The sequence below is a fragment of the Protopterus annectens genome, chromosome 17.part0 (genome assembly GCF_019279795.1).
Source record: "Protopterus annectens isolate FY-2018-M chromosome 17.part0, PAN1.0, whole genome shotgun sequence".
NCBI lineage: Eukaryota > Metazoa > Chordata > Ceratodontiformes > Protopteridae > Protopterus > Protopterus annectens.
In genome coordinates this window covers 349,246,833-349,261,167 of record NC_056751.1, presented here as the reverse complement: position 1 = coordinate 349,261,167, position 14,335 = coordinate 349,246,833, and the positions used below count along the sequence as shown (strand labels likewise).

General features: G+C 43.4%; 1 protein-coding gene across 2 annotated transcripts in view; it reads right to left on the bottom strand.

Moving 5' to 3' along the window:
* The window catches only part of HPS5 (HPS5 biogenesis of lysosomal organelles complex 2 subunit 2), a 1,422,788-nt gene that overhangs the window by 84,636 nt on the left and 1,323,817 nt on the right, over positions 1–14,335 (bottom strand). For both annotated transcript variants that reach the window (XM_044059074.1, XM_044059075.1), the window contains exon 22: positions 6,447–6,732. In XM_044059074.1, coding sequence (XP_043915009.1) covers positions 6,447–6,732 — 286 coding nt within the window. The remainder of the gene's footprint in view (positions 1–6,446; positions 6,733–14,335) is intronic.

The following is a 14,335-nucleotide window of genomic DNA, read 5'->3' as shown; positions in this document are numbered from 1 at the left end:
TGTGAGGCAACCTTATCACGGACCTCATCATACAGAGCTCCTGCTAAGGTTTCGGAGAGTTCAGTAATCAAGTCTCAATGGAGCCTGGTGAAGTCTGCCAAATAACTGCAAAGGTTGATGAAGCAAAGACTCGCTTCCCTAGTCTGTCCACCACCCAAGACTCCTTGTTAGGTGGGTGAACAGTCTGGCTCTCCTTGGCCAGTTCTTTCCTGGTAGCAGCCGCCACCACCATGACGTCTGCTGGAAGACCCTTTGACCAATGGGGGTGTTGTTCGGGGGGGGTGTGATAAAATTTTGTCTGGCCTCCATGGAATCGAGTCAATGGTGTCAGGACTTTTCCAAGCACATTGCATGACTAGCTGGACAAGCTCGTCTGCAGGTGGAGTTACCCAGGAGGTAGGGGGGGCTGGGCACGAACAATCTGCAGGAACATGGACTCCTCGGAGGAAGGGTTGGAGGGCTTCCAGCCACCCCTCTGTTTCAGTACTTCTAGAATGTCTCCAAAGGAGACCTCATCAAGGGGTGACTGTGGGGACCCTTCCCCTTCATCGTAATCTGTTTCTTTGGTTAAAGACTCTTTAGGGGAGTCTACATGCTTCCTTTTGCATGATTTCTTATGGTGTACTTCCTCAGTGGGACCTTTGGGGGAAGACTCCAAAGAGGCAGCACCATGGGGCAGGGTGACCTGAGGCTCTTGTACCTGGTGTCCCATGACAGTGGCTTGTGTCAGCTGTGGCTCAGACAGAGAGAGGGGTAATGGCTCCGACACCAAAAGCTTAACTACTGAGGCAAGGGCCCTCTCCACTGCCTGGAAAGCCGACCCGCCCGAAGAGGTATGGTAGCTCGGAACTGGGGTCACACCCCGGTCCGACGAGCCAGTCACCAGGCAAGGCGTCTTAGGAGGGCTGCATGCCGAGAAGACTCTCGGAACCATGGACGGTGACATAGAAACAAATCGGTGTTGAGCCATGAATTCCAGTGCTGACAGGACAGCCATGATCCTGAGAGAGACTCTGTGCCGAATGCACTGGAAGCCAACGGGACGGCTCCGACACCATGGTGAGGTCTACCAGTGGAGCCGAGGCAATGAGTGCTGAAGAAGATGTAGGATCAGGGGGCTTCAAAGCTTGCACAAAAATTAAAGGAGGAGAATAACCTGGAGTCTGTGGAGAAATATTACTACCCCCAAGTAGGGAGTGTAACCTTAGCTGGGGTGGGGATCCCTCTGGCCGTCAGCAGCTGATCGACAAGGCACACTACTTCCAATTCTGAAAGGCTCCTCGTGGAACGCATGAACATTCGTGATGGTGATTCAGTCCTTTTTAAAAAGGGGCTATACTACTGCCCCAGAAAAGGGTTAATTAAAGGTGACTACCTGGTTCTGGCTGCGGTAGTAGGTATTGAAAAATCCAATTTAGGTTTGAGAGGAACCAACAACTGTTCCAAAGCAGAATATGGTGGTGAGAGTGTTGGTGCAGTGAGTGCTTGTACCGATGATGATGGCACCGAGATTGACTACTAAGGTCGGCACCGAAGCAATACTCTTCAATGTCAAGGTAGAGATCATAGATATAGCCAAGGATGATGGTGGCGAGGCTGGAGCTGAGGGAGATAGAACTGTCAGGTCCAATTTGGTAAGTTCAGTCAATTTTGGTATCTTTGCCTTAGGTTCCTTTTGGTCTCCAGAGGGAGACAGAATGGAATGGGATCTTTTTTTGTGATGTTTCCTAGGAGGGGATGAACGCTCCATCCCAGAGACGGCCTCTGAAAAGGGAGTTTTGAGGAGGCCTTTTAAAATCAACTTATTTCTGTGCTCATTGAGAATTCTCAAAGAAAAGTTCTTACAGGTCCCGCAAGGCGGTTGGACAGAGAGATGTGGAACACCCAAACAATAAACGCATAGGTCATGGGTATCTGACTATGGTAATTTATGACCACATTGGTCACATTGCTTAAAACCAGTGGCGCCTTGTTTTTTCTCCGACATAACGGATGCACACACACAAAAACAGGAAAAAACAAACTTTTTTTTTTTTAAAGATGAAATGTTTTTAAGAGGAAGGGAAAACACCAATGATGGTATATCAGAGAATACCTAATAAGGTACGAAAGGAGATTGCCAACAATGGTAAGGAAGATTACCACAAAGGGTAAAAAGAGGAAAAGGGAATTTTAGGAAAGAGAAGGATTGAAGTGGGAAGTGCGATAAAGATAACAGAAAGGATTAAGGCAGGAAAAGGTAAGAAATTTGAAAAAGGAACATTTATAAAATAAGTGTTAACACTTAGCTTATCAAGAGGTGGGCTTAACACGGATTTACGGTAACATGGCAAACAAGATCTATGGTAACAGTGAGAGGGCATTGTGGGTAAAATCGTAGCTCAAGAGTTTAGGGCTGGCATGAGCTTGGTAAAAGGTTGGCTTGGTTCCGAGGATGAAACCGATTCCCAACAGTAAGGAATGAATGAAAATTAACATCATATCATCTCTTATCACTGCACTGTGTGAATAAACTGGGCAGAAGAATTCCAGGATAAAAATACATTTTGAAGTAACTTCAGTTTGTGAAAAAAACAGTACACAGCACACTGAAACTTTCCCTAAATGGCTGTACTTTGCTAAACAACTCTGTACAGTGCAAGGAACACTCTGCAAATAGACACACCCAGCACAAGAAACTTTTCGAAATGGCTGTGGTTTGACTGCACTTTATGAAATAGTTGCACTTTGCACACAAATAAACTCTTCAGAATAAATGCACAGTAATAAGAACATACTGTAAGCACTTTTACACACTTTGAGGTACTCTGAATAACTCTAGTTATGCCCTGAATAGCTTCAGTCAATGCGAAATAGTAGTTCATGCCATAACACAATAATTTGCCAAAAAACATGCAGCCACCTTGCTTTATTTATGCTTAATGTGCCCTTTATTATATTTGTTTTGCTCTTTTAATCTTTTTTCATGCCCATTATACTTTTCTTGTGCTTGATTTACTCTAAACATGCTTGTTTTGTAATTCTGAAGTAATTTAATCCCCTTATGTGCTTTTCTGATAACTGTTTTATCAAATATCTTAATCTTAAAAATTTTGTTTAATTAATAAACTTTGTGTGCCTCTCACTTGCTTAATAATGCATTCTGTACCCTTGTAATGCTCCGTTTTATCTTTTTAATAAATAAATTGTTTGTGCAAGTTTTCATTAACTTTAGTTCATTTCTGGCCCTTTTCTGCACTTGGTTCACTTAGTTTACCTTCACTATTAACTCTGCACCTCAGAGCTCTGAAAAGCAGTCTCTGCAATCCCGGGTCTGACACCATGTTGCTCATCTGGTCAGGATAAAACAAGTGAACATCTGTGGGTTCAGTTCAAGCAACTTTATTACCTACAAACACATCAGAATTGAGGCTTAATAACTAATTTAGATAAACTTAAAAACAAACTAGCTATCACACTCATACATGCTCACTCTCTGGCTGCACTCTCAAAATGGCACTCAAGCTAGCACGTGCTTGCTATTTATATGCACGTGCTGTCCTTGGAAACACTTCTTAAAGGTACAACACACACATACTATTCTACACGTATGTCACAATGGAGTCAACTATGACCAACATATTAGGTTTTGTGGAGTTACACTTTATGGGTTTATTTGTTGAGGCACTAGTGTGTGTGTATTATTATGTGTTGTGGTTATTTTTTGCATTGTCATGTGTGTAAGTGGTTTCCATTTGGGAGGCCTCTGATGTTTTGGTAAGTTACTAGTGAGCACCTCTGAATATGTGGAGGTTGTGTGTCATGTCATTATTTAGTGTGGGAAGAGTGTGTGTGTGTGCTTGCTGTCAACCTGTTTGGTATTCGATTTGTCGCTATGTCAGAGTCTTGCCTCCAATTTTATAGTGTAACTACATCTCTCACATAAAGTATTTATTTTTCAGGAGTAAGTGTTTGTCAGTATACATGAGACAATTGCTACATTGGGTCAGTATGCCCATGTCTATCAGGCTGGCCAGAGAGATGATGGCAGACTGCCCATCCATGGTAGCAGGATATTAATGTATGTTTTGTTAAGAAAAGAATGAGTTAATTTGACAGGACTGAGCTGGTAGCACTGAGACTACAAGAGGGACCTATACTTTGTGTACACTAAGGTTGATCAATAACACAACACTGCTCATTGCGCAACTGAGTTGCTCCTAGAGTAGCAGAAAAGCTTGGAAGGGTTTCACTGACAGCTGTTTAGGGAAAAACTGAGCTTCTAAGCTTTTCCGTCTATACAGGGCACTGCTAACCAACTCGAGGCTTGAATATGAGCAAAGAGAAAAGTTTTAAGACAACTACCAATCCGGAAAGCACACAATAAGCCTTTCACCAGCAATCACCAACTCGCAGGTAAGATGAGCACAGTTCTACCACAAGGGTGCAGAAAAATATCTTCTTAATGTAGACTAGTTGGTTTACAGCCCAAGTGTAACAAAACAATACAAACTACCTCCAAAAGCCCTACAACTAGCAGATACAATGTAATACAGCACAATTAACTACTTAAAGCTCCGAGTGGTATTTTTTTTGAAACTGCTAAATTACAGACACAGTATATAAGAAAAGTGCAAGAAAGTACTTCAAATCCCTTTTGTGTGCTCTCCAGCTCAGATAGCCCAGGTAAACACCTACTGCCACTAGATGAATAATCCCAGTTCTCCTACTGTAAAAGCACAGTAAAAGAGTGTCCGGAGTGAAATGCTACCACAAACAAACTTAAAGGTACGGATACAGCAGTGTACTTTAAACAGCTTATAAAAGTGTGATCATTCAATAAAAGTGTTTTGCTTTGTATAAATGAGCCAAGAGACACTCAACTGTACAAAACAAGATAAGCTGATTAATAAGCCCTCCAGCCAATAAAACTACATGCAGAAATCTCAAGCGTTTCCCCAACCTAAACAGACCAGGCTACCTCCCAGTGCACTAGCTGGAAAATCCATTGACCTCTTGACATAAAAACAAGTGCTTGCTAGAATGTAAATATACACTACTTTATCTAACATCTAGCTAGATAATGAATTCAGAGCAAGGAAATCAGTAAAACAGACAATGAGATACAAAATGCACTTTTTCAATATAAGCACAAGGCAAGGCAAATAAATAATTCAGGATATCAACAACAGTGTAGAAAGGGAGGTGCTTATTAAGCTCAATTTACAGTACAGGTGTGTAGCTTAAAGTCACCAGGTTTAAAAACTCATCAATGATGGAGAGGTGGGTGGGAAAAACTAGCTGGGAATCATCAGCAGTGTTTTAGTTTATGCAGGCTTGAAATCTTTTCAGAAAAAAACTGAAAGACTCAGAAGTTCCTTGTGTATTTAAACACTTGACATTTAAAGATCATAATGATAAAATAAGATGTACAATTATCCCAACAGTTAGCAAACTTCTATAGTGCATGTAATCAAGAATAGGAAGTTATTGAGTAATAAGCTACTGCTATCCATCTTCTACAACTAAGTTATACATCACTCAATTCTTAGGTTTATTAATAAAGTTACCTACCACATGCATTTTGTACACTGCAACCAACTAGGTTTGGAGAAAAGAATCAAATAATTTAGTATATTACTATCCAGACAATAGTACAAGCATACATTTAGATGTTATTTTTTTGTACTAAGAGACATGTACACACACACACACACACACACACACACACACACACACACACACACACAAAGAGTCTGGAATATTCTTTTACTTTAAGGTAAAAGTCAGAATTCAGCCCTCTACACAGTTACTAGTATTCCAAGACCTTCTAAGATGATCTTTAAAAGGAAACTTAGAATTTGTTACATATCAGTCAAGTTGCAATTGCTTTTTAATATGCTGCTTTTTGTTATCTTGCTGTCACCTATATAAGGTCGACCATTGTGATCTGCAAGTAAATAACATTAAATGAAATAAAGTAAAGGGCAAAATTGTCTTTTAAGATGCAACCATAACATGCAAATATGCAACAGAAGATATTACGGTACAGATGAAACTGTAGTAGTACTGGCAGTATAACTACAGCAAAAGGAAATTGATGCCTCTCAAACAAATGGAATGGTATAGTACACTTAAACGTTACTCTACTGACAATATCTCTGTGGACAGACTTCAAAATAAAGTTTGAAAAAACACCACTGGGGATTTATGCAATTATGCATGCACATATGGGTATTGTTAAGCATATAACACTGTGAAATGCCCCAGTTATTTAACTGTCCAATGGTCTCAAGTTCAACATAACTCACGGTTTTAGCGTGATGTGTCAATGAATGATGAGTACGTTGACAACCCTAAACTTTAAGAGAAACTATTAATATATCTGGACTTATTATTAGTGCATTCTTATTGCTGCATTTTGGAGTACTCCATTCCATGAGTAAACAAAGAGAATGCTGCCTTACCTTTGTCTTTTTTCAGCAATTTTTAATATATTGCACACAGCAGTGAATCTTTCAGTGAACTCTGTAGTTAGGCCACAGTCCTGCACAAGCATCATTGCACTGTCTGGGCCAATCATTTTGGCCAACAAGAGAACTAGATTTTCCACAGAAACACAGTTTGAACAATCCAAGCTACCATTAACAGTGTCACTACCATTGTGTTCTTCATGGTGATGTGACTCACTGTTACAGTTATGGGCAAGTTGTAGAAGAAACTTCCACTCATCAAGCGTAGCAGGAATTAAACCTAAAATCAAAAGGAAACTCAAGGTAGAATTTGAAAAGATCATGTCAATATCACAGTTCTACATTTTTCAGCTTATTTTGTGGCTGGAAAGAACTAAACCTCATAATGTAATTTATTCATTGCAATATAATATACTTGGGCCAGATGGATTTTGCAGATTAATACAACTCCTTACTTGCTAAATATTAAAGCACCAATATAGCTAAAAAATGTAATAAATTAAGTGAAAACTGTAGCCATGTTAAACATGCTGGGCAGCTGCACACTGCAGGCCACATCATCTAAGGGCTTCTCAACCTCCCTTTCACTTTCTCAACTACTAACACCTCTTAATTCCACCTCCTCCCAATCCTTCCTTACTTGACTCTCATTCTACAACATTTCCACTATGATGCAAACCTGAAATATAATAATATAAAACTGCAAAATTTAAAATGTTTTCTCATAATTGTTGCTTCATCTATTAATTGCTGATGTGCAGTTTTTGTTACATATTGTTACTTGATGTTACATTTTGATACATACAGAATACTGCCTTTCTGTTCCACTTTTTTTCTTTGTAAATTATTTCACCTGGGGTGTCCTTGTAAATGGTCATTTGTGAACAATGCACTAAACTAGTAAACAAATGTAAAATAAAATTAAAAAAAAAATGCAGTGCAAACATCATGTGACAGGGCACACAGGATAGCAGCTTGTGCTACACGAAGGACTGTTACACAGCGACTGCTTCAGCAAGGTAGATGAGCATGACATGGGTACACAGCACAGCACAGCAAAGTGTGGATTCTGTATCTCAGCAGTGCTGTGAGCAATCACAATGTGACTGGACAAATCATTAGTGCACAGCATAGCAATGTGAACATCCTGGATCTCATCAGTGCTGAGAGCACTATCAGTGTGACTTGATATATCAGTTGTACACAGCATAGCAACAAACCATGGGTACTTGAAATGGGACTTGAAGAAAAGGATTCAGAGCTTGTCATACTGTGTGACCTGCAAATAAGCATTCCTTGAAACAAGACTCAGGAAGGAAGGGGTTACAGCCATGAAGCAGTGACATGATCCTGTTTATAAACTGTATGGGTGGAGGGAAAAGAACAGACAGTGCATAAGGCCATATTAGTGCTGCAAAAAGAAGTTATGTCTTACCATAACGTTCCATCTGTAGTGTTAATCCTTGTTCAGTCATTATGCATGGGTATCGGTTCCGACCTCGGAACCGAGCTGGCCATTTTCCAAGCTCGCGTCAGCTTCAAACTCTCGAGCTAAACTCTTACCCACAATCCCCCTCTCCCTGTTACCTCAGATTGAGTTTGCAAGTCAAAGACGGTAGAGGCTACCTCTGGTCAAATAACCTAAGAGAACCGGATGGTGAGATCCACTAGAAACCACAGGAGGGGAAGGAGGGAGGGTCGTAATGACTTGAATGAGGATCAACAATACAGATGGAACGTTATGGTAAGACATAACTTCTTTATCTGATATTGTTAATCCTCATTCATTCCTTACGCATGGGACAGAGTCCGCAGCTACCTCTATTCCTGGGAGGCTCTCATGGAAGGACATTCCTGAGCACCACAGAAACGAAAGATGCTCTTCCCCTGGAGGCCAAATCCAATTTGTAATGATTGATGAAGATATGAGGCATAGCCCAAGTTGCAGCTGCACAGATGTCATGTAAGGAAACTCTGGCATGGAAGGCAGCAGAAGTTGCCACCATTGTTGAATGGGCTTTCATGGTATTAGGCAATGAGATATTGTGTTGTGTATAAATGAAGATCACACAGTCCTTCAACCATCTAGCTAATGTGACCTTAGCAACAGCAGATCCTAATCTAGGTCCAGAAAAATCAAAAATAACTGGTCAGATTTACGAAAGGGCCTAGTCCTGTTTAAGTAAAAACGGATTTGCTTGTGGATATCTAGGGTGTGTAGGCAATACTCTCCTCTGTTTGAATGATTGAGAAAGAAAACTGGCAATTCAATGGCTTGATTAATGGACATTTCAGAGATCACTTTAGGCAGAAATGATGGATTAGTTCTCAGAGACACTCTATCTCTATGAAAAATCAAGTATGGACTCTTGATACATAAAGCTTGAAGCTCAGAAATACGTCTGGTAGAAGTAATGGCGACCAAAAACAAGGTTTTCCATGACAAATACTTGAGGTTGCAAGAAGAGACTGGTTCGAAAGGTGGCATTGTCAGAGCTTGTAGAACTAATGATAAATCCCATGGTTGAATAGGTTCTCTAAAAGGTGGCTTCAGATGATTCACACCTTTTATGAAGGTCTTGCACAATTTGTGGGACATAAGAGAGGAATCTTGGACACCCTCATGAAAATTAGAAATTGCAGAGAAATTGACTCTAATGGTAGAGGCCGATAGACCCGATTGAAAAAGGTCGGCCAGATAGTCTAGTATTATCGACACTGGTGCTGAGAAGGGATCTACTTGTTTATCTTTCAGCCAACAGGTAAATCTTTTCCACTTGCTCAGATAAGTAATTCTAGTGGAAGACTTATGAGATGCAATGAGAATATCACGTACTGGTAAAGAAAGATCATTCTGCCTGGCAATCAAGGGAATTGGAGTAGCCAAGCCATAAGCTTCAGGCTGTTCAAGTTGGGATGAATCAGGTTCTGTGGATGTGAGATCAACTCCGGGGTTGGATAGAGAGTCCATGGTCGATCTAGTAGGTGAGGCCAAATGAAGGGGAACCAAATCTGTCGAGGCCAATATGGTGCTATGCTTTCTTCAGAAACTGGGGAATTAGGGAAAGGGTGGGAATGCGTAAAGAAGACCAGAGGGCCAATCTTTGACTAGAGCGTCCCTGGGTCACTGTCCTAGAGGGAGAATCGGGGTGAAGTAGTTGCTGCATTTGTAGTTGGTCAGAGACGCAATGAGGTCGCAGCAAGGACGGCCCCAGCGGTGGAAGATCTCTGCCACTATAAAGGGATTCAGGGACCACTCGTGAGGTTGAAGAATGCACCTGCTGAGTCTGTCTGCTATCACACTGGAACTCCCGGGAAAGTGTGTTGCTAGAAGAAAACGGTTGGTAGCCATCACCCATTGCCATATCCTAATGGCCTCTCAACAAAGGGGGTACAGTTTGGTTCCACCTTGCTTGTTGATGTACCAGACCACAGCCATGTTGTCTGATTGAATCACAATTGTCCCAGACGGCAGCAGGAGATGGAATGCTTGCAACGCCAGAAGCACCGCCCTCAGCTCTAGAACATTTGTATGCAGATGGGCCTCCAGTTTGGACCAAGTGCCTTGGACTGTCTGTCCCTAACATAGCCCCCCACCCCATCAGGGAGGCGTCCGTGGTCACTGTGGCCTTTGGTTGCTGGGGGGAGAGGGGGTGAGACCATTGTGACAGATTGTGTGTCATCCACCAATTTAAATCTTGTTTGCACCCATGGGTTACTCGAATCATGGCTGAAAGAGGATGCTGAAAAGGATACCATTGGGTGAGCAGTAGCCATTGTAGAAGCCTCATGTGAAACCTGGCCAGGAGAACAATGGTGATGGAAGCTGCCATGGAACCCAACGGTTGTAGAACCGAGTGAGCTGTGGATTTCTCCCTTGAAAGGATTGGAATTAGTTGTTGCTTTATCCTTAAAATTCTGTGCTCTGGAATAGCAGCCCTGCAGTTCTTTGTGTTCAAGATAACCCCTATGAATTCTATCGACTGAGATGGGGTGAGATTGGATTTTTGCCAATTTATGGTTATGTCTAGCCTTTGAGCAGCGAGGAAAGAGTATGCCAGGGCTTCTTCCAGTAGATGTCTGGTGGGGGTGGAAATGAGCCAGTCGTCTAGGTATGGAAACACCTGGAATCCTTGAAGTTGCAAGTGAGCTGTGACAACTGCCATGCACTTTGTGAACACTCTGGGGGCTGTAGAGAGTCCGAAGGGCAGTACTCTGAACTGGTACTGACTGGCTCCTGCACAGAAGCGCAGAAATCTTCTTGATGGCCTGTTCACTTTTATGTGGTAGTACGCATCTTGAAGATCTATCGAGCACATCCAATCGTCTTTTTCCAAAAGCGGGAGGATAGACTATATTGTGACCATCTGGAATTTTTGTACTCTCACAAATTTGTTCAATACACTGAGATCCAAAATTGGTCTCCAGTCCCCAGTTTTCTTTGGCACCAAAAATAGTCTTGAGTAGAATCTGGATCCTATCTGGTCTGGAGGGACTATTTGGATGACTCTCTTTCTTAGCAGCTTTTCTATCTCTAGTGCTGCTTCTTCCCTTTGACTGGGTGGAACGTCGAGAAGGTTTTTTGAAGGGGCAGGATTAAAGATTGAAGGGTTATGATAACCTCTGGTTATAATCCTTTGTAACCAAAAATCGGTGGCGATGGTTAGCCAGGCAGAAGGGTACAAGGAGAAACGTCCCCCAACCACTTCTAGAGGAAAGGAGTTGGGCCGCTCTTCAGGAGCGCTGGTAGGATTGACCAAGGAAAGAATCCCTGGAACCCTGGTTACACGGACCCCCTCTGCCCCGAAAGGAACGTCTTCCCTGTGAGTTTCCCCCTCTGCCTCTAGGGGAGAACTCGGCCTGTGTGTCATGGAAAGGACCCTGAGATTTCTTGAACCATATCTTCCCATTCTTTTGGTTTCGGGAGAAAGCACGTTGAGGGGAAGAATAACAGACACCTATGGCAGAAAGGGTCTTACCGTCCTGTTCACATCTGGCCAGTGTGCTTTTAACTTTAAGCCCAAACAACGTGGAGGCCTCAATGGGAGCATTAAAAAAGGAAGCCTTAAAGGGATCCGCGAAATTGCACAAGCGCATCCAGGCGTGTCATCTCAAGACCGCAGCTGAACCTGCTGCTCTAGCTGCTCCTTCTGATACGCGAGATATCAGTCGCATAGAGGAGTTAGATATTGATTCAATGGTGGCCAGCTGAGAGGCCACTTTGTCACGGACCTCATCAGACATGGCACCAGCCAATGTTTCAGAGAGCTCAGAAATCAGATCCTTTGAAGTCTGGTACGGTGTGCCATATAATTCAGGGACTTGATAGTAAAGGTCGCTGATGCAAAGGTGTGCTTCCCTATCCTGTCCAGGGCCTGGGACTCTTTGTTAGGCGGATGGACACTCTGGCTTTTTTCTTCTGCCAGATCCTTTTTTGTTGCGGCTGCTACCACCAAAGCATCCACAGGAAGACCTTTTGACCAATGGGGATCCGAAGCAGGAGGGGACAAAATCTTGTCTGACCTCCAGGAAATAGCTTTGATGGTATCAAGAGCCTTCCAAGCAAGCTGCACGATAAGCCGGACATGGTCATCGGCAGGTGGGGTAAACCTGGAGGTAGGGGGCTGTGCGCAAAAGGCCTGCAGGAACACAGATTCTTCAGAGGTCGGATTAGAGGACTGCCAGTCACCTCTCTGTTTCAGGATTTCGAGGATATCACCAAAGTTTACCACAGAGGGTGACCGGGGGTATCCTTCCCTCTCATCAAAATCTGTGTCTTCAGTGAAGGACGCCTCTGTGGAGTCCATGTGCTTCCTCTTACACAAACTTTTCCGGTGGACATCCTCAGCGGGAGAAGTTGGAGAAGACAGCGGAAAATGGGATTCCTGTGGGAATATGTCCTGAGGCCCTTGCACCCGGTGTCCACTAGGTGTGACTTGTGAAACCAGTGTACCAGAGGAGGGCGGAGGGATAGACAGTCCAGTATTGCCAGCAGCAGCAAAAGCCTTCTCCTTCAGTTGGAAGGCTGGTCCACCTGAAGAGGAGTGAATGTCTAGGACAGGGCTCACCCCTCCCCTAAGTGGCTCATCCTGCTGACCTGGAGTCCCTGGATGGCTGTGGAGCAGCAAACTATGCCTATCACAACTGACATCCTGGGTCATAGCAAAACTTTCCTGTCACGAAGGCAACTGCGGTTCCTTAGTGAGATCCATAAAGGAGACTGCAGAAGGGGAAGACTGTGCTATATCCATGGACTTCAAAGGCAATGAAGGAGGAGAATAAGAAAGGGTCTTTGGAGATGGGTGATCACCTTCCAAGGAAGGATAGTTCCTGAGGCATGGGATACCTCTGGCCAAGAGCAGCTGATCCACAAGACACAACACATCGTGTTCGGAGAGGCTTCTACTGGACCTCACAGAGACTGAGGGAGAAACAGGCCTGTCCACAGAAGAGGCAAACTCGGTGCCCATCTCACCAGTCCGCACCGAGGACAACGGTGCTGAGAGAGACTGGACTACGGGTGTCTGCACCGAAGAAGTCATCAGTGTCGAGGTCATGGTCTGCACCGACACAGGGATCGGTGCCAAAGTGGTTGTCGGTACTGAAGCTGGAACCAACAAAACTGGAGTCATCAATAAAGGCGTCGGTTTCAAGGACGATGTCGGAACAGACGTGGTCAAGGTCTGCACTGATTGAACGGTTGGTGCTGATACAGTGGTAATAGTCTGAACCGAGGAGCCCCTCGGTGCTGATATAGTGAAGGCTGCAGGAGAAGACGGAGCCAAGATCACTAATGGAGCCAAAGATCTAGGCACCGAAAGCACTGGGGCTGACTGAGTGAGCTCTGGAGCCGAAACTTTAGCCTTTTTAGGTTTTGGTTGGTGGGAGTCCCCAGCCGGGGATGAAGGCAAAGATTTAGCCTTGGTAGGAACATCCAAGATTTTCTTATGGCTCTAGGAGGGGTTGAGACCACCAACCCAGAAACAGCCTCTGAAAAGGGAGTTTTAAGAAGTCCCTTCAGCAACAGCTTGTTTTTCCTTTCCAACAAAGTTCTATTAGAAAAGTTTTCACAGATAGTACAGGGCAGGTCAACAGACAAGTGGGACGCCCCCAAACAATAAACGCACAAAGAGTGTGCATCAGAAGTAGGTAGTTTGTGTCCACAATCAGAATACCGCTTAAACCCCGGACTACCTTTCTTATCTGCCATGACAGCAAATTAATTAACAGAAAAGGGTACCAGCAATGGTACAAAAGAATACACGAAGGTATGAGAATAAAGGGAAGGATTACCAACGATGGTAAAGAGAGAATACCTTGTGGTAAAAGGGTAGAGAAAAGAGCAGAAAAACCAGAAGAAAATATGTACGCTAGATGTGATAGGGTAAGAGACAACGAAATAGAAACTTTTCTGACAGAAAAGTAATATGAAAGACTATTAAACAACCAATAACTGTACTTCGCTCAAGAGAAGCAGCTTGGCACGACCGAATGGCAATGCGGCAAATGAAATCTGAGGTAACAGGGAGAGGGGGATTGTGGGTAAGAGTTTTGTTCGAGAGCTTGAAGCTGACATGAGCTTGGAAAATGGCCGGCTCGGTTCCGAGGTCGGAACTGATACCCATGCGTAAGGAATGAATGAGGATTAACAATATCAGATTATGCATTTCTACAAAGCAAGCTATACAACAATGCATACTCAACTAGGATGACTGGTAGATGGGACTGGGCCACTCATTTCAAATAATATACAAAATGTGTGCAGCTCACTACCCATTCCTGTGTACCAGTCTCCCAGTATGACCCAGAACTGTCATCAGTGTCCTGCTATGCTCTACAGCATCAATGGATTGTCTTCTGTGATAGTCAACCTACTCTTGTTA